Source organism: Gobio gobio (assembly GCF_949357685.1).
Source record: "Gobio gobio genome assembly, chromosome: 9".
Classification (NCBI taxonomy): domain Eukaryota; kingdom Metazoa; phylum Chordata; class Actinopteri; order Cypriniformes; family Gobionidae; genus Gobio; species Gobio gobio.
In genome coordinates this window covers 9,503,232-9,529,168 of record NC_137115.1, presented here as the reverse complement: position 1 = coordinate 9,529,168, position 25,937 = coordinate 9,503,232, and the positions used below count along the sequence as shown (strand labels likewise).

Here is a 25,937-nt window from a genome sequence, read left to right as displayed (position 1 = left end):
TGATGAGGCGCTTCAGAATCACTTGCCACCGGCGTGGAGAGACTCTTTCTTCCTGGGCATAAGTTGCACGTTACTTAAATATTCTTACCTTTCACCTCAACGAGGGAAAAGTAGCGCTTATACTTCCAGTTTGCGAAAGCTACCTTTGAAGTCGTTGGACCATCGCTGAATGTGCATATGCTTGTGCGTCATAGGTGTGTGTGTGTGTGTGTGTCTGCGAACCATAGACTGTTAAAAAAAAGGTGTGAACTCAACCTATCAACTTCAACCTTGTCTCCCACCCACCAATCATCATCAGTTATGTGTACCACCCAAGCCTGTAGTGCTCCAGTCAGAAATTGAAGCTTTCGCGCCTCGATCGCCCCCCGGTGGCCGGTCCCAGTATAGCTCCTAAACCCCGCCTCTCCATGTATTTCAATGGGCGCGAGACACACTAAACTATTTAATTACACTTCAAATAATTGTTTCCTAAAGATGGTTTCTGTCATTTTAGGCAGTTTTTATTACAATAATTTCATTTCAAGTGTTCGTTTTTTAAATAAGTTTAGTTTTAGTGAGTTATTTGATGCTATAAAAACGGGGGTGTGACGTCATGATTGACAGCTGAGATTGACGGCTTCTCTGAGTGGACTTGTCACTGAGGCACTAACGGACTTTTTTCTGGATTTTTGTGAGGAGATTGGAGCTTTAGCTTTCATTTCTACACTTCCATAACTGTTTATTTCACACCAACATAATTAATTATTCTGCATCTGTGAGAGTGTGGGCGGGCTTTTGATAATCGCGCCTCTACTTCCTGTTCTCTACTGCGCAACTCCGGTCCCGAGATCGCTACTGCGCAGACTCGGTCCCAAGATGTCAGCGCTGTGAGCGGGCATATGAAAGCTTCAACTTTGGTCAGCGGAAGTCAATGGAGTCGCGTCGTCCATATTTTTTTACAGTCTATGGTACCACCGCACCCACCCCCAACGCGCATGGCTGGTGCGCGCACACACACACACACACACACACACACACACACGTTGCAGGTCCGACTGACAGAGAGCCTGTTCGGATGAAAAGCGCTCCAGTGAGCTCAATTATAGTAACGCGACTAACGCCGCATTTTTTTCCTCAGTAACGCTAACGGCGTTGTAACGGGAGAAACAGTAATTCGTTTGATTACTCGTTACTGAAAAAAATAACTCCGTTAGTAACGCCGTTTATCTGTAACGCCGTTATTCCCATCACTGCTAATAAGTGTGTATGTATGTATATATATATATATATATGTGTTTGTGTGTGTATGTATATACTGATCCGGCATAACATTACATACTTATGGTGAAGTGAATAACACCGATTATCTCTTTATCACGGCACCTCTTAGTGGGTTTGAGGAGCACAACAACGAGTTTGAGGTGTTGACTTGGCCTCCAAATTCCCCAGATCTCAATCCAATCGAGCATCTGTGGGATGTGCTGAACAAACAAGTCCGATCCATGGAGGCTCCACCTCGCAATTTACAGTAATGAAAGGATCTGCGGCTAACATCTTCATGCCAGATACCACGGCACACCTAACGCAATATTATGACCCTAATGTTATGCCTGATCAGTGTATGTGTGTGTGTGTAGTATGTAGTTAATTTAATAATATTGATTTTACAGACACCTACACATCTCTCTCTCTCTCTCGCTCTCTCGCTCTCTCGCTCTCTCATATTCATATATATATATATATATATATATATATATATATATATATATATATATATATATATATATATATATATATATATATATATATATTCATATGGGTTTATAATTGTTAACAGAATCACTATACACAAAGAAGTGCAGATTAATACTCAGTGGTAGTAGTAAATTAAATGGTAAAATTAAATCCAATTTAGAATTATTCTATAATATATATAAAATCATAATTGTATAGTAATAATTTTACTATACAAAGAAGTATTAAGGAATTAATGTTAGAATAGTAGTTAGATTAATGTTAGCTATTAGTACAATTCTAATCTAATTTTAGATCTAAAAATCTAATTTTACTTACTTTAATATATATATATATATTAGTATATCCCCAACTTTCAAAACCTCACAATGCAAAAAAAAAATGTTTTATACAAAATGTGAACGTTGAGAGTTAAAGAATCACAGCACAGAAAACTCTTGAAAATGGGTTGGAAAAACCTTTTTGTCTTGTATGTTCCCTCTCCAGGTTGGGTATCAGATCCGCTTTGAGACCAGCCGCACCACAGCTACCAAACTTCTGTTCATGACCGAGGGTCTCCTGCTCCGGCAGATCCAGCAGGACGCGTCCCTGGGCCAGTACCAGGTGCTGATCGTGGACGAGGTGCATGAGAGACACCTGCACTGTGATTTCCTGCTGGGAGTGCTGCGTTCCCTTCTGCCCCTGCGCACAGACCTGCGGCTGGTCCTCATGTCGGCCACCATCAACATCAAACTCTTCTCCAGCTATTTCAACGACGCTCCAGTCCTGCAGGTGCCAGGCAGACTCTTCCCCATTCAGGTGAGCTCTCGGCGCTCCTTACTGTTCAAATGCAGTGTTTTTGTAAACCGGTTACAGTGTAAGTTCCTCCTGTGCTGTAGGTGATCTACCAGCCCATTCCTCCGGAAGAGCAGGTGTCCCGCTCTGAGAAACTGGACCCGCGGCCGTACCTGCGTGTGCTGCAGGGCATTGACCAGCGGTACCCAGCGGAGGAGAGAGGCGACCTGCTGCTGTTCCTCAGCGGAGTGGCCGAGATTTCCACCATCCAGGAGGCCTGCCAGGCGTACGCCACACACACACAGCGCTGGATCGTCCTCGCTCTGCACAGCACGCTCTCGCTGGCTCAGCAGGACAAGGTACATCTGCACCAGAGCTGGGGCCTATACCATGAAGCCGGTTAAGCTGGCTAACCAGATATGTTTAAGCTTAGTTTGTGCCAATCTTGGGTTTTAGCTACCATTAAAGTGGTTTGGCTTTTAGTTGTGTTCATCTCCATAGTAACTTACGCTCCACGGCAGGTTATGTTCTGGATAAGAGATCTCAAACTGAATTTGGACCAATCAGCTGTGAGCAAAGTGACACACCTCTGATGCAATAAAGTCACTTCCCCTGTTTCTACTCCAAATTAAAGGTCACTACATAGAAAATGTTTTTTAACGACTAAAGCGTCTGGCTTTTTAGCTGATATTTATAGATCCAATCCAATCCAATCCACCTTTATTTATAAAGCACTTTAAAAACAACACTGTTGACCAAAGTGCTGGGGCCTATACCATGAAGCCGGTTTAGCTGGCTAGCCAGATATGTTTAAGCTTAATTTGTGCTAATCCTGGGTTTTAGGTACCATTAAAGTGGTTTGGCTTCTAGCAGTGTTCATCTCCATAGTAACTTGCGCTCCACGGCTAACCTGCTCCAGGGCAGGTTATGTTCTGGATAAAAGATCTCAAACTGAAATTGGACCAATCAACTGTGAGCAAAGTGACACACCTCTGATGCAATGAAGTCACTCCCCCTGTTTCTACTCCAAATTAAAGGTCACTACATAGCTAATGGCTATTAAAGACTTAAGCCTCTGGCTTTTAACAATGCTTATTTATAATAATAATAATAATTTTGAATTATTTAAAAATAATGTATGTAATTATTATACCCTTAATCAATTACACATGTATAATTTTATTAAATCAATCATTAATATGCGTTTTGTTAATATTAAAATAAATAGCCTATATAAAGGTCATACAAATAAGCTTTAAATTCAAAAACTAAATCTATAAAAAATTACATGTGAGCATAAATGTTCAATTCTCTCTATATATCAACTAAACTAACTTCATAACTTTTACTTGCATTGACGTATAAGATTTTTCTTAAAGTTGTCCTCGACAGCTATTTTCTTCTGTGTAAATTTGTTTAAATTCTTAATATTTTTCAATCATGTAATTTTCTGCAGAAGAGTGAAGTGAATCTCACTGCTTCTCTCGCGAGAAGTGAATCTCAGTTTTACTGATCCACAGCGTGTGATTGGCTGTTCACTGCTGATGTCACAGCTAAATTCCTAAACTCAGGATCAAAGCCTGAGTTGACAGAGAAAGCTGATGATCAGCATCATGGGACCAACAAAGCCTGAATAGATTGGTTTGGTTTTGTCAACTCGAAACTAATCCTGTAACCCTGAGTTTGTTAAACTACCATCATGGTACAGGCCCCTGAACACAATCTATAAATAAACAATAACAAACAACAAAGGCGCAACAAAAATGATAAAACAATCAATAGCAATAAAAGTAAATACAACAGTAATATAAAACTAAAAAGTCAACCCTCAGACTGTGTTAAAAGCCAAAGAAAAAAAATGAGTTTTAAGACGGGATTTAAAAACAGGAAGAGACCCAGTCAGTCTGATGTGCAGAGGCAGCTCATTCCAGAGTCTCGGAGCTGCCACGGCAAACGCACGGTCACCTCTGAGTTTACGTTCCAGTGCGAAAATCAGTGCGAAAATGCACAGGGAGCCAGTGGAGGGATTGGAGGATAGGTGAGATATGGTCAAATTTCCGAGTTCCAGTTAAAAGACGAGCAGCTGCATTTTGGACTAGTTGTAATCTTGCCATAAGTGATTTGCTAAGACCAGTGTAAAGTGCATTGCAATAATCTAAACGAGTGGTGATAAAAGCATGGATTAAAATTTCAAAGTCATGCCGAGATAAAAACGGTTTTATTTTGACTAGTTGCCTCAGCTGGAAGAAGCTGGTCTTCACCACTGCACTAATCAGATAATAATAATTTTGAATGATTTAGATATCATTTATGTAATTATTATACCCTTAATCAATTACACATGTATCATTTTAGTTAATCAATCATTAATTGGCACTTTGTTATGAATAAATAAAGCTAAAAAAATTACTACATTTGAGCTTAAATGGTCAATTCTCTCTATATATCAACTAAACTAACTTCATAACTTTTACTTGCATTGACATATAATATTTTTTCCTCTTTTATAGTCAGCTCTTTTCTTCTTCCTGTGTAAATTTGTTTAAATTCTTAATATTTTTTCAATCATGTAATATTCTGCAGAAGAGAGAAATTAAGCTCAGTTTCACTGATCCACAGCGTGTGATTGGCTGTTCACTTGTGATGTCACAGCTAAACTCCTAAACCCAGGATCAAAGCCTGAGTTGACAGAGAAAGCTGATGATCGGCATCATGGGACCAACAAAGCCTGAATAGATTGGTTTGGTTTTGTCAACTCGAAACTAATCTTGTAACCCTGAGTTTGTTAAACTACCATCATGGTACAGGCCCCTGGTTCATTTAGGACAGACCGAACACTCGCTCATCATGATCTTTATGCATTAGATGTTTTTAGGAATGGCTTTAAAACAGTGATTGTCATTTCTAACTTTATACTAACTTTATACTTTATATCTCCTTTTTACGTTAGTGGCAACATGATTGGCCTATTTATTTGGCTATACACTACCATTCAAAAGTTTGGGATCAGTGTAAATTAATAGTTTTATTCAGCATGAATCCATTCATTTGATCAAAAGTGACAGTAAAAACATTTGTTACCCCAAAAAAATCTGTGATAAAAAAGTGCTGTTCTTTTGAACTTTCTATTCATCAAAGTATCCTGAAAATAAATGTATCACAGTTTCCACAAAAATATGAAGCAGCACGACTGTTTTCAACATTGATAATAATAATAATAAGAAATGTGCTTGAGCCGCAAATCATCATATTAGAATGATTTCTGAAGGATCATGTGACACTGAAGACTGGAGTAGTGATGCTGAAAATTCAGCTGACATCACAGGAAGAAATTGCTTTAAAAAAAAAAAAAATATATATATATATATATATATATATATATATATATATATATATAGAACACAATAATTTTTTTTAATTATAATAATATTACTGTTTTATGTGTTTTTGCTCAAATAAATTGAGCCTAGGTGAGCCGAAGAGATTTCTTTTAAAAACATACCTACCCCCTTTGACTTTTTAATAAAAATATATATCAGTATATTAGCTTGAAGTAATTTTCGATGTGTGAACTTTGACCTTCAGGTGTTTGACATATCACCCCCGGGTGTGAGAAAATGCATCATTTCTACCAATATTGCCGAGACCTCTGTCACTATTGATGGAGTGCGCTTTGTCGTTGATTCAGGTAATTCATTCAGTGGAACCTGCACTAATGTTGACCTATTTTCTATGTTTTTAAAATATTAAATCATTTTCAAGTTTCATTCATTTTATGATTTTAGAGTTTTAGGATAAACATATTTATTTAAAATTTAATTTATTACATTTTATGAGACCCTATTTTCTATGTTTTTATAATATTAAATATTTTAAAATATTATTTACCAGTTAATTTTTTTTTATGATTTTAGAGTTTTCAGGACAAAAAAGTATTTTATTTCAAATTTAAATTAAATCTATGAAATTTCATGAGACCCTATTTTCTCTGTTTTTAAAATATTAAAACATTTAATAAAAATATTTAATCATATAAAATATTTAATACAATTTGTATTTATTATTTTTATTAATTTTATGAGAACCAATTTTCTGTTTTTAAAAGATAATTTAAAAAAAAAGTTTCATTCATTTTATGATTTTAGAGTTTTAGAATAAAATTATTTTATTTAAAAATTTAAATTAAATCAATAACGTTTTATGAGACTCTATTTTCTATGTTTTTAAAATATTTAATAATTTTCAAGTTTCATTAATTTTATGATTTTAGAGTTTTAGGATAAACATATTTATTCAAAATTAAAATTTAATTTATCATATTTTATGAGACCCTATTTTCTATGTTTGAAAATTTTTAAAACATATTTAATATTTTATCATATAAAACATTTAATTGTTTTTTTTATTTAAATTTTAAAAAATTCTTGTTTCATTCATTTTATGATTTTAGAGTTTTAGGATAAAAATGTTTATTTAAAATTAAAATTTAATTTATTACATTTTATGAGACCCTATTTTCTATGTTTTTATTTATTTTATGATTTTAGAGTTTAAGGACAAAAAAGTATTTCATTTAGAATTTTAATTAAATCTATGAAATTTTATGAAATCCTATTTTCTATGTTTTTTTAAATAATAAATTATATTTAATATTTAATCATATAAAATATTTAATGAAAAAAATATTTAAAATTTAAATTAAATCCAAAACATTTTATGAGAACCTATTTTCTGTTTTTAAAATACATATTTTTAGTTTCATTCATTTTATGATTTTAGAGTTTCAGAAAAATTTTCATAAAAAATTAATTAAATCTATAAAATTTTATGAGACCCTATTTTCTCTGTTTAATTATAATAATCATACATTTTATGAGACCTTATTTTCTATATTTTTAAAATATTAAATTATATTTAAAATTTAATCATATAAAATATTTAATAAAAAAAATATATTTAAAATTTAAATTAAATCAAAAACATTTTATGAGACCCTATTTTCTATTTTTTTTAAAAGATTTGATAATTTACAAGTTTCATTTATTTTATGATTTTAGAGTTTTAGGAGTAAAAAGTAATTCATTTAAAATTGAAATGAATTCAATACAATTTTCTGAGACGCTGCCACCAATTTTTATATCTCTTTGATGTTTTCCAACAGGAAAAGTGAAAGAAATGAGTTTTGACCCAAAGGCCAAGATGCAGAGACTGCAGGAGTTCTGGATCAGCAGGGCCAGTTCTGAACAGAGAAAAGGGCGCGCAGGCAGAACGGGACCGGGAGTCTGTTACCGACTCTACGCCGAATCTGATTACGACGCCTTTGCCTCATATCCAGTTCCTGAGATCCACAGGGTGGCGCTGGACTCCCTCATCCTTCAGGTGCTCTCACATATCATGAAAACAGTGCTTTTTTAAATCGATGTAGCCTCATAATTTTTGTGTCATGGGGCGTATTGTTCTCGGTGAGACGCTGGACTAAAGCATATTGCAAATGTGTTTGTGCAGATGATGAGCATGGGTCTGGGTGACCCTCGCACTTTTACCTTCATAGACCCTCCTCCCGCTTCCAGTATTCAGACTGCAGTGACATATCTGAGAGAACAGGGGGCGCTAGATGAACACGGGCAGCTCACCTCCATTGGCATGCTGCTGGCTCAACTGCCTGTGGATGTGGTCATTGGTAAAGAACCCTTAGCTCCTGTTTTGTGCAGTTTGTTATTAATGACATTATAAATGCTCCAACTTGTGTTTGTCCAGGAAAAATGTTGGTTTTGGGTTCCGTCTTCAAACTGGTGGAGCCGGTGCTGACGGTTGCCGCTGCGCTGAGTGTCCAATCTCCATTTCTGCGCAGTGCTCAGCACAACCCTGACTGCTCCACCGCTCGCCAGCCCCTGAACAGCAACCAGGGCGACCCCTTTACTCTGATGAACACCTTTAATGCCTGGGTGCAGGTCAGTCCTCTTGGTTTTTTGCCTGTTTAATTGTGTATCAGTGTTGGAAACATACGTGATCATTACAAGACTGTCCCTGACATGATTTTTAAATATAAAACAAAAAATATAATTACTTTGTTATATCTAAATTCAATAAAATGAAGTATATTTAGAGAAGGAACACTATTTTGAAATGCATTTTGCGAATTAAATATTCCTTTCGTCAATGCAACACTTGATTTTGTGCATTACCATTAATATGAAACGGAACATACCAAAACATTTATTACAGACATATTTTTTGGTCCTTGACATTATGCGTCGCTTAAAAGAGATATGAATTCAGAGAGAAAAGGCAGAGTTGCAAGATGTTAAGTTCAAATAGAGGGATATAAATTCAGAAAACCAAGAGATAAAGCCAGAGATTTGTGATAGAATGTCCAAATTGTGAGATATAAACTTTTTTATAAAAAAAAAAAAATGAAATCAATCATTAGGGGCCAAGCACCGAAGGAGCGGAGGCACCTATTGAAACCGTTCCCGTCTTCTTCTTCTTCTTCTTCCGCCATGGGAGTCAATGGCAGCCCATAGAGCTGCATGCGGGAAAGTTATGAATCATGAAAATTTTCCCGCCATTTTCAATTAACTGAAAAACCTACTTTTGCGAACTCCTCCTAGGCCGTTGCTCTGATTTCCACAAAAATTGAACCAGATCATCTTCAGACCATGCCGACAAAAAGTTATGGAATTCAATTTTGTCAAATCGTTTTCGATAAACACGCGAACAAATTTTACGTAGCGTTGCAAAAAATACACTTAAGGCTATATCTCCGCAACGCTTTACCGTATTCAAACCAAACCTGGTAAATGTCATCACATCATCTTGAGGCAACATGCTGCGTTTCGGCACAGCGCCGGAGATGGTCCGGAGATACAATTTTTTTTTATTTTTGCTTATAACTTTTGAACCGTTTCCAAAAATCATAAAAGTTCAGGACTTCATGCCGAGTCGTCTGATATCCAATTTTACCATATCGGCCATTTTGGCTGTCGGCCATTTTGAATTATGTGCTAAAATGCTGTATTTTAGGAACGCATGAACGGATTGTTACGAAACTCGATATGGGTCATCAGCACGATGCCTTGAAGTAGCCTGAAAAGTTTCGAAACAGCGCCACCTAGTGGAGAATTTTTTGTTCCAACACTTATAACTTTGGGTGTGATTAACTTATTTTCATGGGAGTAACTTTTTTGTCTCTTGAATCCTTGCCGAGTCCAACAATACCAAACTTGCCAGGTTTCGGCGTTTGTTTTGTGCAGCGTGGTGATTTAGCACTTCTAAAACGTTAGCTGATATCTTCAAAACTGCTAGTCTGATCGAGACGAAACCAGCATCAGAAGTTCGAAAACATAGGTCAATAGTTGAACGCAAATGCCCAAATGTCAAAATATTGATAGTAAGGGGGAGTAAAATCCAAGCAAAGTCAGATGTCAGTCATTTTTTTAATGTGTTTTTTCATATAAATGCCTATAACTTGACTCACCAAAATTGACACACACATGAATGGGCTCACTCCGAAGACACACAAAAAAAATTGTAGGATTGTGCCTCTTGGTGGTGCTATAATTAAACAAAATATGAAATTGCCTCTATACAACTCAATATTTTAATGTGGGGTTTTAACATTTTTGCTTCAAATGTCTTAGCTCATTTTTTCAGTTGGTCTGCTGCTAGCTTCCTTGTTTGCTTCTGTTGCGCTTGGCCCCGGTATTGCTGCTTGCAGCTATATTTTTAATTTGAATTTAGGCACCTCAACAATCATGTACAGTATAAAAATGGATATCCATTTTGAAATTTGCTAAAGGTTACATTCAACATTTAAATTGTTACTGTTTTTAAAGATTAACTTTAAGTGAGCGTTAGATGACGTCAAAGGTGATGGAAATGTAAAAATAGGGGAAATGAGTAATATCGGCTAATATACAACCAATCTCAACAGGTGAAAGCAGACAGAGGAAGTGGCTCCAGAAAGTGGTGCAAAAGGAGAGGACTGGAGGAACAGAGGCTTTACGAGATGGTCAACCTCAGACGACAGTTCAAAGTCAGCAGCAGCTGGATATCTATGGTTTCCTCCATGACTTTCTAACAGCTGCGTTTGCCCATGTGACCGATCTTAATTTAGTCATCCGGCTCCTTACAGGAGCTGCTGCGGAGTCATGGTCTGCTGGAGGCTGATATGGGCAGCAGGAAGGAGCCGCAGGACCGAGCCCGGCGCAGAGAGAGACTTACAGAGAGACAGAAGCTCCACCAGCTCAAACGAGACCATGAGCTCCAGGAGAACACCAAGAGGAAAGTTCTCCGCCTGGAGGAAGGGCTGGAGGGAGACGCCTCATCTGGATCTGATGGGGAGGGAGCGAGCTCAAGCAAGAGGAGAAAAGATGGGGCTGAGCAGACTGTGGACATTCAGGTGCCTCAGATGATTCTGATTTTAGATTCCACTCTTCCTCCATTCTTAATTTAATGTACACTACCGTTCACATTTGGGGTCAGTAAGATTTTTTCTTTTATTCAGCAAGAATGCATTACATTGATTAAAAGTGATGGTAAATTAAAATATATATATACAATATATAATATAAAATACGGTTTAAAATGTTATAAAAGATTTCTGTTTCAAATAAATGCTTTTCTTTTTAACTTTCTATTCATCAAATTATCCTGAAAAAAAATGCCACAGACTCCACAAAAATATTATACACTGATCAGGCATAACATTATGAAGTGAATAACACTGATTATCTCTTCATCACGGCGCCTGTTAGTGGGGGGGATATATTAGGCAGCAAGTGAACATTTTGTCCTCAAAGTTGATGTGTTAGAAGCAGGAAAAATGGGCAGGTTTATGGATTTGTGAGAGTTTGACAGGGGCCAAATTGTGATGGCTAGACGACTGGATTAGATCATCTCCAAAACTGCAACTCTTGTCTGGTGTTCTTGTGTGCGTCGCTTACCTGGGGAACACATGGCAACAGGATGCACTATGGGAAGAAGGCAAGCCGGCAGAGGTAGTGTGATGCTTTGGGCAATGTTCTGCTGGGAAACCCTGGGTCCTGGCATCCATGTGGATGTTACTTTGACACGTACCACCTACCTAAGCATTGTTGCAGACCATGTACACCCTTTCATGGAAACAGTATTGACTGGAGCTGTGGCCTCTTTCAGCAAAATAATGCGCCGCCACAAAGCAAAAAATGGTTCAGGAATGGTTTGAGGAGCACAAGAAGTTTGAGGTGTTGACTTGGCCAAATTTCCCAGATCTCAATCCAATCGAGCATCTGTGGCATGTGCTGAACAAACAAGTCTGCTCCATGGAGGCCCCACCTCGCAACTTTTTTTCAGGATTTAAAGGATCTGCTGCTAACATATTGGTGCCAGATACCACAGCACACCTTCAGGGGTCTAGTGGAGCCCATGCCTCGATGGGTCAGGGATGTTTTGGCAGCCAAAGGGTGGCCAACACAATATGAGGAAGGTGGTCATAATGTTATGCCTTAATATATATATGCAGCTTTGATAACCCCAAACGTTTGAACCGTAAATAAATAATGTATAAATATTTTTCACTACTCTTATAAGATTGGATTTTTTTCACATCAGTGTTGAACTAAAACTGAAACTAAAACCATAAAAATTACTTGAAGTAAAACTTAAAACTTAAACTTATTTTATTTCAGCAACATTTCTCATTTTAATTTAGTTTAAATTATTAAAATAACTAAAACAGGAGTAAAAATTTATAAAAACTATTTAAAAAATTGTATAGACATAAAACTATTAAAATAAAAAATAAACAATTACTAAATATTGAACTAAAATTAACATGAAAATATAAAATAAAACTAATTCAAAATATTAATAATAAAACTATAATAATATATCAATGATACTAAGAGAACACTTTCACATTACAGTAATAATAAAGTAAGGCAAATGTGTTTAAATAATAATGTCACAAGGCTTAATCTTGGAATTAAAAATAGGCTTCATTTTATCCTTGGGTTTTCTTACCTTTAGATTTTGAGGTGAAATTTGACCCAGGCTTTGTGAGATTCACTCATACTGTACAGTTTCTCTGTATCCTTATTGGTTGTCTTGTCTGGCTCTTACAGGAAGTCAAGTTCAAATTGCGTCACAATGTTAATGAGCTACAGGAAGCTGCACATGCCAGTGCGGATCTGTCGTCATGGCAGCAGGCTCTGCTCAAACTGGTGCTGTGCCGCGGTCTTTACCCACAGCTCGCCATGCCAGATGAGCACAACGCAACCCGCAAAGACTCAGAGCAGGTAATGGCTAAATACACATTAAAGTGCCCCTATTATGCTTTTTTTGGATATTACCTTTCATGTAGTTTCAAAGTTCAAGTTATTATCTCCCAAAAGAAAGAACTGATTCTAAACTGCCTGAAACATAGGCCGTAAAAAAAATATGGACGACGCGTCTTCACTACCTTCCACTGAAGACAAGTGAAGCCACTCGAGGTCCGAATATGGCGCTGACATCTTGCGCTGATTTGGGACAGAGTCTACGCAGTAGAGAACACAAAGTAGAGCCACGATATCAAAAACCCACCCACACTCTTGCAGATGAACAACAACTGATTATGTTGATGTGAAATAAACAGTTATGGAACAGTATAAATTAAAGCTAAAGCTCCAATCTCCTCCTGAAAATCCCGATAAAGTCTGTTGGTGCCTCAGAGAAGTTGTCAATCACAGCTGTCAATCATAACGTCACACCCCTGTTTTTATAGCATCAAATAACTAACTAAAACCAAACTTGTTAAAAAAACGAACACTTGAAATTAAATCAGTGTGATAAAAACTGCCTAAAATAACAGAAACCATCTTTGGGAAAAAATTATTTGAAGTGTAATTTGATTGTTCAGTTTGTCCCCCATCCCATTACATTTCGTGGTGAGGGTGGGGTTATGACCTATACTGGGACCAACCACCTGGGGGCGATCGAGAGGCTTTGGCTTCACTTATCAGGACGTGTGCGGCAGGCTTGGCCTGAAACAAGTCTTCAGTACTTCCAGGCTTAGTTCCTGCTCGAACCTAAATAGGTTTGTAACACATGCATAATGCCAGCCTATGGTCTTTATCGTCTACCCGCGAACAACGTCTACGTTGACCCGCCCACAAGCACTGTAGTTGAAGCTGAGACTAGAAAAAATTTGGTTTGTGTTGTCAACATGTCAAGAAGATGCTGTTTTGGGTGCAGCGAAAGCATCTTGACCAATCAGAGCAGAGTAGACCAATCACAACAGACTCTCAGAAAGGAGGGGTTTAAAGAGACTGTGAACCGTTTCAGATGAAACATTATTATTAGAGAAAATTAGTGTTTTTTTGACCTTGGGTGTATGTAAACCTATTGTTGGAGACCTCCAAAACAAAATTAGGAGCCTTTAAAATAGCATAATAGTGTCACTTTAATATTCACTGTAATATCAGCCAACTTTGGACAGTTAACATGTTTTGTGTGTGTGTGTTAGGTGTTCCACACACGTAATAAACAAGGTGTTGTGATCCACCCAACCAGCGTGTTTGCCATTGACCCTGAAGTTCTCCATGTTCCCGATCACGAGTCCAGCGAGTTTGGTACACACTCCTTTTTGCAGTAAGACAGGCACTTTCTTGACCGTCACTTTCCTCTTTTTCACTGTTGCACTCTCACATTCTCTCTGTAGGTGCTGATAAAGGGCAGAGCAATAGGCATCAGTTATTGGCTTTCGTTACTCTGCTAGAAACAAACAAGCCTTACGTCTCAAACTGTGTGCGGATTCCAGCCCTACAGGTCAGTGAACGCTGAGAGAATTATAACCATTATTTCCACCTTATTTTTAACTTAAAGGGATAGTTCGCCCAAAAACGAAATTTTTATGTTTATCTGCTTACCCCCAGGGCATCCAAGATGTCGGTGTCTTTGTTTCTTCAGTAGAACACAAATGAAGATTTTTAACTCCAACCGTTGCAGTGTGATAGTCTTATAATTCATGTCAATGGGGATATTTTAGAGTATGAGAGCAATGAGAGTAAAAACACACAGACATACGAATCATTATTAAACCATGCGGCTCGTGGGACACATTGATGTCTTAAGACACGAAACGATCAGTTTCTGAACAGTATTTATGTTATGTTATTTTTTTACCTCTTATCACAAGAACGTCATCTAGTATTCCCAGCGCCATAACTTCCGGCGAATAAGGTCAAAATACTGCCATGATCAGAGACATTTCTTATGATTATCAATGTTGAAAATGGTTGTGCGCTTAATATTTTTGTGGAAACCGAGATGCAAGTTTTTCAGGATTCTTTGATGAATAGAAAGGTCAAATGAACAGCATATATATACGTTATATATATATATATATATATACAGCATATATATACGATATATATATACGTAGATGCCTCATTCGACCAATCCGCGCAGGCACTAATGAGGAATCTATGTATATGATCGCGCCGGTATTTTGCATGTATTTTGATCTTATTTGCCGGAAGTGATGGTGCGGGGACGGCTGATGCAGAGCCATAGAAAAAATTTAAATACATTTTTAAATATGGATATTTTTCTTACACAAACGCATCGATTCGCTTCAGAAGGCCTTTATTAACACCCCAGAGCCGAGTGGAGCAGTTATTTGACGGACAGATGCAGTTTTTATGGACTTAAAAAGCAACTATTACTATATCTATTACTGCTATTATAATGCTTGGATTAGCCTGAACATTTTTAATATAACTCAGATTTTATTCGTCTGACAGAAGAATGTCATATACACCTCGGATGACTTGAGGGTGAGTAAATCATGGGCTACTTTTCATTTTTGGGTGAACTATCCCTTTAAGAGTGGACGTGGTCATTTGTTTGGAGTTTTTATTTTTTATTGCAAGTATGCATTCAATTGATCAAAGTTACTTTATATGCATTTATAATGTTACAATAGATTTCTATTTCAAATAAGTGCTGTTCATTTGAACTTTCTATTCATCAAAGAATCCTGAAAAACTTGCATCTCGGTTTCCACAAAAATGTTAAGCAGCACAACTGTTTTCAACATTGATAATAATAATAAATGTTTCTTGAGCAGAAAATCATCATATTAGAATGATTTCTGAAGGATCATGTGACACTGAAGACTGGAGTAATGTTGTTGAAAATTTCCGTTTTGAATTGACTATATTGGTCAAATGAATGCAGTCTTGGCGAGAATAAGGCACTTAAAAAGATTTCAAAACCCCACACTTTACATGATAACTTTTTAAACTAGATTTTTTTCCTTTTCTTTGCCGTTGACCTCTCTCCTGTAGGCCCTTCTGCTGGTGGGTAACTCTGTGGACACTAACGCAGACTGCACGCGTGTGGTGGTGGACGGCTGGCTGGAGCTGGGCTTGACTGACGGAGACACGGCCATGAAAGTGATCTCCTCTGCCCTCACTCTGCGGGGTGAATGGGAGAGGCTGCTTCAGGCTCAGCTCGGACAGGGCGGCCCGGGGAGCTCTGCTGGACTCGGGCTGAGTGGGCCCAAAGTTTCCCGCAGAGAACTGGAAAAGCTCTGTGAGGGACTTGTGCGGTTTCTGCTGTATACTGAGGTAGCGAGGCAAACATAATAATACACCCGTGTTATTAATCTGGGTCAAACACACATGGAGTCGCATGATAATGACTTTCTCTCATAGGTTAGTTACAGTCTGAGGCGTCTGGCAGGGCTGCAGTCTCAGAACCTTTACATCGGACCCCAGCAGGATCCGGATCTGTCTTCCGCTGCAGCTCTTAGCTCTCTGTTCCCCGGCATGAAGGCGGAGCCAGATGCCATTAAAGGAGGCATGCGTCTGTGCAGCTACTTCACTTACAACTGTCTATGTGTAAGTGTTCTTTCCGATGGTAGTTTATTTCCATCGCAAAGTAATACAATTTATCAAAAAGATAATTTTGACTTTTTATCTGAATATCTTTCTTCTCACAATTCTGATATAAGATATATTTATAAATTAAAAAAACTACAAAACTTGCCCATTGGCCCCTCTCCATCATGGCCTCCTAATCATCCCCATATGTATAAATGATTGGCTTCATCACTCTGTCCCCTCTCCACCAATCAGCTGGTGTGTGGTGGGCGTTCTGGCACAATATGGCTGCCGTCGCATCATTCAGGTGGTGCTGCACATTGGTGGTGGTTGAGGAGATTCCCCCTTCTATGTAAAGCAATTTGAGTCAGAGTCCTGCACGGGTCCATTTTTGGATACCCGCCCCCGCCCGTACCCGTAAAGTTCAGCACCGGATCCGACCCGTCACCCGTGATAATATCAAAATGAAATCCGCACCCGCCCAGACCCGTTAATATTTGGCCCGTTACCCGATCCGTGCCCGCGATAAAATCACAAACGCTAAAACCATTCCAATTAAAGTGCTTTATTTTTTATCTTGCACCTCTCACAACATCACAACAGCGTCATGAATGGGCTGATGAAACAGGCTAAAGTGCGCTTAAATAGGCTATGGAACCTGATAACTATAGCCTACGAAAATAGACCTGTTAATGGAAGAAGAAAAAAACCTGAGCCTGTCGCTCACAAACAATATATTATAGGCTAGCCTATACTTGAGCCTGCTAGCTGATGTTCGCGTTTCTCCTCGAAGTTTGCAAGCCGTGAAGCCGCTTATGATGTTATTTTCCTGATCTCTTATTACACCACACTTTCTCCACACATCCGATTTTGCCTTTAAAGACTCGTTGTCAACAATTGTATATACTCCACTCGCCAACTTTACTTTTACTTCATCCATACTCCTGCAACGCTCGCTTCAACTAGGCTACGAGAAGCATCAACAAAAGTCGCACTGTCGCAGTGGTGGTGACGTGATGGGTCAAATGTCATGTCGTTGTTGCGTATGTGTAATGGTAATTTAGACAAATGTTGCACATATTTTTCACCCGCGCTACTACCCGCCCGCGAGGAGTTAATTATCCGCCCGCATCCCCGCCCGTGAATTTTAGGACTGTCACAATCCACCCGTTTTAGCCACTTTTTTGCGGGTACCCGCGGGTAACCGCGGGTACCCGACCCGTTGCAGGACTCTGATTTGAGTGCCTAGAAAAGCGCTATATAAATGTAACAAATTATTAATTATAATTAATCATAAAACTTGCGATTTCCTTTTTTTAATCCGCAGCAGAATTTTCAGAATTCAGAGTTACAAGAAAAGTCAAAATTGCGAGATGTAAACTTAGAATTCCGAAAAAAGTCTGAATTGAGATGTAAACTCACAATTCCGAGAGGTCAAAATTGCAATATGTAAATTCAGAATTCCGAGAAAAGTCAAAATTGCGAGATGGAAACTCAAAATTCCCGGAAAGGTCAAAACTGAGACATGGAAACTCAGAATTCCTGAGAAAAGTCAAAATTGAGAGATGGAAACTCAGAATTCAGAGAAATGTTAGAATTGCGAGATGGAAACTCAAAATTCCCGGAAAGGTCAAAATTGAGACATGGAAACTCAGAATTCCCGAGAAAAGTCAAAGTTGAGAGATGGAAACTCAAAATTCAGAGAAATGTTAGAATTGAGAGATGGAAACTCAGAATTCCAAGAAAAGTCAGAATTGCAATATCTAAACTTAGAATTCCGAAAAAAGTCTGAATTGATACGTGATCTCGCAATTCCGAGAGGTTAAAATTGCAATATGTAAATTCAGAATTCAGCGAAATATTAGAATTGTGTGATGTAAACTCAGAATTCCCCAAAAAAAGGCATAATTGAGAGAAGTCCAAATTGTGAGATGTAAATTCAAAATTCCGAAAAAAAGTCTGAATTGAGATGTAAACTCAGAATTCTGAGAGGTCATAATTGCAATATCTAAACTCAGAATTCCGAGAAATGTTAGAATTGTGAGATATAAAATAAAAATTCAGACAAAAGTCAGAATTGAGATGTAAACTCACACTTCCGAGAGAAGTCAAAATTCCCAAAAAACTAAGAATTGAGATGTAAACTCGCAATTACGAGTTTTTAACTTGTAGTTGTGAGACATATGCTCACAATTATGAGAAAAAAAAGTTAATTGTGAGATGTTGCAATTACCTTTTTTATTTTTGTATTCCATGACAGAAACAAGCTTCCATGCTTTCCCGAATGTGTGGAGAGAATGTGCTCAAAAGCCTTCTCTTTCTTACAGTCCTTTAACGCCGCCACTTCTTATGCTTTTAATGTGTCATGTAGGACTCTAAGGACCTGTACAGTGAATGTTTGCGCACTTTTTGGAGCTGCCCTCACTGTGACTTTTATATGCCTCTGACGCCCTTGGAGCGCATGCAACATGAGGTCACCTGCAGGCCACCGGAGGAACAGCAGCCTGAGGAAGGTGAGCGGCAGGATCTCGTTTATGAATCATTTCATCTCATAAAGCAGCTTTTATGGTTCATTCTTTCACTGTAAAGATTTAGATGTCTTGTTGTAGGCCAACTCTTGATGTTCGCATCACCCTCTGCAAAAAAACTAATAGGATTTTTTCTTTTGGCCTTTGGATTAATGCAGAATGTGGTTAAGGTTTATGGATCTTACACGTTTTGTTCATCATGACAATCTTCACAAATTAACAACTTTTATGAATTTTGAAGTCTAAATGCAATCGGCAAAACTTAAAAGCTAAAAGCATAACTACACCACAGTCACATGACTTTACCGTTAAAGGGATAGTTCACCCAAAAACGAAGATTTAATGTTTATCTGCTTACCCCCAAGGCATCCAAGATGTAGGTGTCTTTGTTTCTTCAGTAGAACACAAATGAAGATTTTTAACTCCAACCGTTGCCGTCTGTTAGTCGTATAATGCATGTCAATGGGGTCCAATTCTATTAGAGTAAAAAAAACATGCACAGACAACTTCAAATGAAACCCTGCGGCTCGTGACGACACATTGATGTCTTGAGACACGAAACGATCGGTTTCTGCAAGAAACCAAACGGTATTTATGCTATTATTTCACCTATTATCAGACGAATGTCATCAGCTCTCCAGACCGCCATAACATTCCTGCGAGTAAGGTCAAAATACCAGCGGGGTCATAGATATATACATAGATGCCTCATTAGTGCCTGCGCGGATCGGTCGAATGAGGAATCTACGTATATATTTCTATGATCACGCTGGTATTTTGACCTTACTCGCAGGAAGTTATGGCAGTCTGGAGAGCTGATGACATTCGTCTGATAATAGGTGAAATAATAACATAAATACCATTCGGTTTCCCGCAGAAACCGATCGTTTCGTGTCTCAAGACATCAATGTGTCGTCACGAGCCGCAGGGTTTAATTTGAAGTTGTCTGTGCACGTTTTTTTTACTCTAATAGAATTGGACCCCATTCACATGCATTATACAACTAACAGACGGCAACGGTTGGAGTTAAAAATCTTCATTTGTGTTCTACTGAGGAAACAAAGACACCTACATCTTGGATGCCCCGGGGTAAGCAGAAAAACGTTTTGCTTACTAACGTAACCTCGGTTCCCTAAGATGAGGGAACGAGTATTGCGTTTTGCTAAAACGCTTATGGGGGAATTCCTTTCCTCGAGATATTGAAGCAAATTTTTATCCAAAAATACCTTTTACACGCAGTGCAGCTACACAACACTCAGCAGAAAGCAGCTGCGTGCTGATTGGCTGTGCCGCTGCAACTGCAGCAACGTATAGCGAGACCGTGGGGCGGGACGGACCAATCAGGTCCTTCTAAATTCCCGCCACAAGGGGCAACAGAATTTGCATAGCCAAGGGTATATAAGACCCACTCTCGCAAGGTTAGTCAGGTTAATCGACTGAAGCGACTCCTGAGCAAGTAAGCAAGCACGGCAAGCAAACTCAATACTCGTTCCCTCATCTTAGGGAACTGAGGTTACGTTAGTAACCGAAACGTTCCCTTACGAGAGTACTCTCGTATTGCGTTTTGCTAAAACGCTTATGGGGGACCAATGCAAAACGCCGTGCTTGCTTAACGGCTCTAAAGCCGACGACACCAAACCCAGGCCAACCTAGGTGGGCCCGTAATATGATATCAATAAGTCCCAAATGAGCCAGACCTGAGTCGGACCCTTAATGAGAATGAACACGATATACGTGCAATAATATAAAGTATAGACCAGACATAGTCGGGCCAGGAATAATGAGTGGCCAGATAATTCGAGCCGAATAAGGAATGTGCTTATGACTTATACAATATTTAACCCAGACCGGACTTTTCGAGCCTTAAGGGGTTAAATCTGTTTACACAGCAAGAAGCCCAGCTTGTAAAGCCGGAACATCTAAATGATAGAATCTGATAAAAGTGGACGGGGAGGCCCAGCCTGCCGCCGCACAGATATCATTCAGAGAAATGCCAGTAGACCAAGCCCACGAAGAGGCCATGCCTCTAGTAGAATGGGCTTTAATGCCTAAGGGGCAGCTGAGATCTTTCGACTCATAGGCCAGTGAGATAGCATCCACTATCCAACGTGACAAGGTCTGCTTTGTAACCGCGCACCCTTGGGTACGGCCGCCAAAGCATACAAAGAGCTGTTCAGTTTGCCTGTAAGCAGCGGAACGCTCTATGTATATCCTCAGCGCTCTGACAGGACAGAGCAAATTAGCATCTTCATCTAACGGTGATGAAAGTGCTGAGAGTGAAATTACCTGTGCTCTGAACGGAGGTGAAAGCACTTTAGGTACATATCCATGTCTTGGTTTGAGGACGACTTTGGAGTCGTTTGGCCCAAATTCCAGACACGAGGCGCTCACAGAGAGCGCGTGCAGATCACCCACTCGCTTAACTGACGCGATCGCCAGCAGAAAAGCGGTCTTTAGTGACAGGAGCTTTAAGCTCACAGAATGCAGAGGCTCAAATGCAGAGCTCTTCATGGCATCCAGGACCGTGGACAGGTCCCATATAGGGACTGAAGGGGGGCGAGGTGGGTGAAGCCTTCTAGCCCCTTTAAGGAAGCGAACAATAAGATCGTTCTTTCCCAGTGACAGTCCGTTCACTTGAATGTGATACGCTGCTATAGCAGCCACATAAACTTTGAGCATGGAGGGGGAGCGACCCGCGTCCAGAAGCTCTTGTAAAAATGTAAGCACTTCTGACACTTCACAATCATGTGGGGTCAGACTTCGCGCTTTACACCAGTCCGAAAAGACTGACCATTTGCCTGAATAGAGCCGCCTGGTCGCGGGGGCTCTAGCTTCACTACCCGTTGATGGGCCAGACATGAAGCGCCCATAGATCGGGACGGGGATGCCAGATCTGCCGTTCCGCCTGCATGAGGAGGTCTCTCCTCAGCGGGATCGGCCACGGAGCTGCATCTGCCATCTGACTCAGTAGTGAGAACCAAGGTTGATTTCTCCAAAGCGGGGCTATTAAAAGCACAGCGCATTCGCTCTCCCTGATCCTCTCTATGACCTGAGGTAACATTGAGATTGGGGGAAAAGCATAAAGAGGAAGGTTGGGCCATTCGTGGGCCAACGCATCCTTGTGCTTGGAGAAATATATTCGGCATTGAGCATTGGGTTACACTTTATTTCGATAGTCCACTTTAAACATTCTACTAACTATAAGTAACTTTGCAACTACATGTCAACTAACTGTCATTAGAGTATTAGTTGACTGTCAGTAGACTGGTAGGTTATCTTTAGGTGTTAGGGTTCGGGTTAGTAGAATAAGTTGAATTGTTGTTGCCAAGTTACTTATAGTCAGTAGAATGTCTGTTGGGGGACCAACAAAATAAAGTTTTAGTAAATATTAATCAGACAGTCTACAAATACTCAAAAGACAGTTAGTTGACATGTAGTTGCAAAGTTACTTATAGTTAGTAGAATGTCTAAAGTGGACTATCAAAATAAAGTGTTACCGAGCATTGTCTTGTGAGGCAAAAAGATCCACTTTTGCCTCTCCAAACCTGCCCCAAATTGTCTGAATTGTATGTGGGTGAAGAGACCACTCTGCAGGGGACACTTTGCCCCTGGACAGCATGTCCGGACCCAAATTCAGAATGCCTGGCACGTGAGTCGCTCTCAGCGAGCTCAGATTGTGCTCTGCCCATATTAGGACTTCTTCCGCCATTGAGTGCAGATCGATAGATTTCAGACCGCCATGGCGATTTATATAGGCTACCACCGACCTGCTGTCTCTTCGGACCAGGACATGGTGGTGCTTTATGTACGGAAGGAAAGCTCTTAGCGATAGCGTGACCGCTTTCATCTCTAGACAGTTTATGTGAAGGCTCTTCTCTGAGTCTGACCAGAGACCGGAGATTGGCCTGCCCTCCGCGAAGGGCTCCCCAACCTAGGTTGGATGCATCTGTCGAGATAACTTTCCACTTCGTAACAGTGCCCAAACTCACGCCCATCTTGTACCAGACGGGATTTTTCCAAGGAGCCAGAGCCAACACACAGCTGTGGTCTTCCTTGATTTGCAATCGGCCCGAGAGCCAAGCGTGAGCTGGAACGCGGCCATTCAGCCAGTGCTGCTGGGGGTGCATGTGTAACAGACCTAGTCTGAGAACTGGCGCCGCCGAGGCCATGAGACCCAGCATCCTCTGAAAGTGTTTGAGAGGAATGCGTGCACCGGACCTGAGGGAAACCGCTCGGTTCTGAACAGAGAGCGCGCGCTGTGACGTCAGTGAGTCCAATACTGTTCCCAGAAACGAAACTTTCTGTGTGGGAGAAAATAAACTTCCACCGCTCCCTTTATTAACAGTTTTGATATCTCGGTTCGAAGCACGTGACTTGTGTCGCTTCTCACCGTTGTCTCTTCCACGGCGCGAAAGCGCGGTGGTCTGCGAGCAAACTGTAGCGAGTAACCTTGTTCTATTATGTTCAACACCCATCTCGAAATGCCGGGAATGGCCGGCCAGGCCTCGGCCTTCGAAGCCAGGGGCTGAATTAATCTGTGGGGCGAGTCGCTGAGTAACAGGGACTCGGTGGCCCGATAATTTTGCGCCAAGCTGGCGCTTATGAGGGAAATGTTTCCCGCCGCCTGAGTGCAGGGGGTCGGGGGGCATAGAATATTGGTGCTTGTGTACAGGCGAGCGTGTTTGAGTACGGGCTCGTTGACTGTGAGAGTAATGTTTCCAGCCACCTGAGTGCAGGGGGCTGGGGAACATGGGGGAGTGCTTGAGTGTAGGGGTACATGCTTTAATGCTGGCACACTGCCTACAGAAAAAAAGCTATTTTTGTGACTCATATGGGTCGCCGTGAAAACGGCGTTTGTGCACAGGCGAGCGTGCTTGCTTGCGGGCTCGTTGTCTGTAAATGTGGTGTTCCCAACCACCTTGAAGGGAGCTGGGGAACGTTTTAGAAGAGAGCGAGGTGGTACACCGGCCGAAGCGGGCGCTATCCACCTTCTCTTTATACCTCTGGCTAGGACGGCTTCGGAGGCTCAGGCTTTGACACCTTGCTGGGTCGGGGACCTCAACGCTCCGGCGGTCTGCTGCGGCTCGTAGAGCGGGAACGCTGACCGGGCTTAGAAGCCGCGCGAGGCTGGTGAGCTGATGGCGGCGCCTTGGTGGGCTGGGCTGGTCCAGCTTTAGCTTGACGGCTAGTGGAGGAGCTGGAACGCTTAGGCAGGAAATGTCGCATTGCCTGCGAAGCCTTCTGTGCTTCAGTGAAGCGCTCTGTGAACCCAACCACGGCGGGACCAAATAATCCTGAATGCGACATGGGCGCGTCCAGGAAACCGGTCTTGTCCGCGTCCTTCATTTCGGTCAGGTTGAGCCACAAATGGCGCTCCAACACCGTCGAGCTGGCCATACATCTGCCAATCGCCTGAGCGTTGGCCTTGGTGGTGCGCAGGGCCAAGTCAGTGGCGCCGCACAGATCCTTCAGAGCCTCGTTGTCAGGAACAGACTCATCCAGGGAACAGAGGAGTTTGGCCTGGAAGACCTGAAGCACCGCCATCGAGTGTAGCGCTGACGGCGCCTGGCCGGCGGAGGTGAATGCTCGACCGGCGAGGCTGGACGTAGTGCGGCAGGCCTTGGAAGGGTGCACAGCCTTTGACTGCCATCCTCTGGCGGAGGGCGGGCAAAGGTGTGCAGCGACGGCTTCCTCGAGGGGAGGAAGGGCTTGGTATCCTTTTTTCTGAGCGCCATCTACCACCGAGAGCGCTGGAGAAAAAGAGGATTTGGCGTGAGAAGAAAATGGCGCCTTCCACGACTTTGTTAGTTCCTCATGGACTTCTGGGAAGAAGGGAGCGGGCCTTTGAGCGGTCGGTTGACGGCGGTTCTCGAAAAACCACTCATCCAGTCGGCTTCTCGTGGGCTCCTCGGGTTGAGACCAGTCAATGCCGAGGTCGTCCACGGCCTTCGTGAGCAGACGCATAAGCTCAGCGTCGACTGAGGTTATGGCGCCGCTGGCCGTCCGTGTCGAAGTGGCGTGCTCCGAGGCGGTATCCGACCACCCGCTTTCGGATGCAGCAAGGGAAAGGCTGTCATCCTCTTCCTCCTCCGGTCCGCCGAAGGAAACAGCAGCAGCCGCCATGCGAGGGGAGCTGTGCTGTTCCTCGATGAACAATACGGCCGATGGCGAGGCACGCGGGGACATGCCCGGCGTGTGCTCGTCAGAGTGCTCCGGGGGCCTCTGGTCGCGACGTTTCTTCTTCCGTGGCTCGAGAGGCTGAGAGCAAGGGACGGGATTCAGGTCGAAACTGGCGAGCCGAGCCCGAAGGGTCTGCAGCGTCAGTTCGTCGCACTCCGGGCAGCCGCCCTGGTTGAGTGCAGCCTGCGTGTGGTCTCGTCCGAGACATGACACGCAGATGATGTGACAATCCTTGTCCGCGATAAAACCTCTGCACGAGGCGCAGGAACGAGACATTTGGAACAACGTCTCGGCTCTTTTTGAATGTGTAAAACACAGAAGGTATTAAAAGGATATGTGCCGGATGGCGCAGCTGGAAGGCAGGCTGAAGGCGGAGAATCTGACGTCCTCAGGCTGCAGAGTTCCGCTGGGTGCGTGTCGACGGCAGGCTTCGATCCAGAGCTCAGCGATAGCAGTCGCTGAAGAAGAATTAATCTGACTAACCTTGCGAGACGGGGTCTTATATACCCTTGGCTATGCAAATTCTGTTGCCCCTTGTGGCGGGAATTTAGAAGGACCTGATTGGTCCGTCCCGCCCCACGGTCTCGTTATAGGTTGCTGCAGTTGCAGTGGCACAGCCAATCAGCACCCAGCTGCTTCCTGCTGAGAGTTGTGCAGCTGCACTGCGTGTAAAAGGTATTTTTGGATAAAAATTTGCTTCAATATCTCGAGGAAAGGAATTCCCCCATAAGCGTTTTAGCAAAACGCAATACGAGAGTACTCTCGTAAGGGAACATCACATTTCCGTTTTTGGGTGAACTATCCCTTTAAGCTTCTGACAACTCTTTCAGTCTTTATTTAAAAAACATTTTGCCTGTAAGTTTAGTTGAGTTGA

The 25,937-nt window shown here is 41.3% G+C and overlaps 1 protein-coding gene across 2 annotated transcripts in view; it reads left to right on the top strand.

Moving 5' to 3' along the window:
- dhx34 (DEAH (Asp-Glu-Ala-His) box polypeptide 34) overlaps nt 1–25,937 on the top strand; it is a 33,465-nt gene that overhangs the window by 4,007 nt on the left and 3,521 nt on the right. Inside the window, exons 2-15 of one of the 2 annotated variants that reach the window (XM_079824718.1) lie at nt 2,221–2,532; nt 2,613–2,867; nt 6,094–6,196; nt 7,670–7,887; nt 8,014–8,188; nt 8,266–8,459; nt 10,442–10,543; nt 10,643–10,909; nt 12,612–12,785; nt 13,994–14,099; nt 14,189–14,295; nt 15,819–16,100; nt 16,188–16,373; nt 18,727–18,868. In XM_079824718.1, coding sequence (XP_079680844.1) covers nt 2,221–2,532; nt 2,613–2,867; nt 6,094–6,196; nt 7,670–7,887; nt 8,014–8,188; nt 8,266–8,459; nt 10,442–10,543; nt 10,643–10,909; nt 12,612–12,785; nt 13,994–14,099; nt 14,189–14,295; nt 15,819–16,100; nt 16,188–16,373; nt 18,727–18,868 — 2,623 coding nt within the window. The remainder of the gene's footprint in view (nt 1–2,220; nt 2,533–2,612; nt 2,868–6,093; nt 6,197–7,669; nt 7,888–8,013; nt 8,189–8,265; nt 8,460–10,441; nt 10,544–10,642; nt 10,910–12,611; nt 12,786–13,993; nt 14,100–14,188; nt 14,296–15,818; nt 16,101–16,187; nt 16,374–18,726; nt 18,869–25,937) is intronic. The other variant, XM_079824719.1, reaches the window with a different exon arrangement.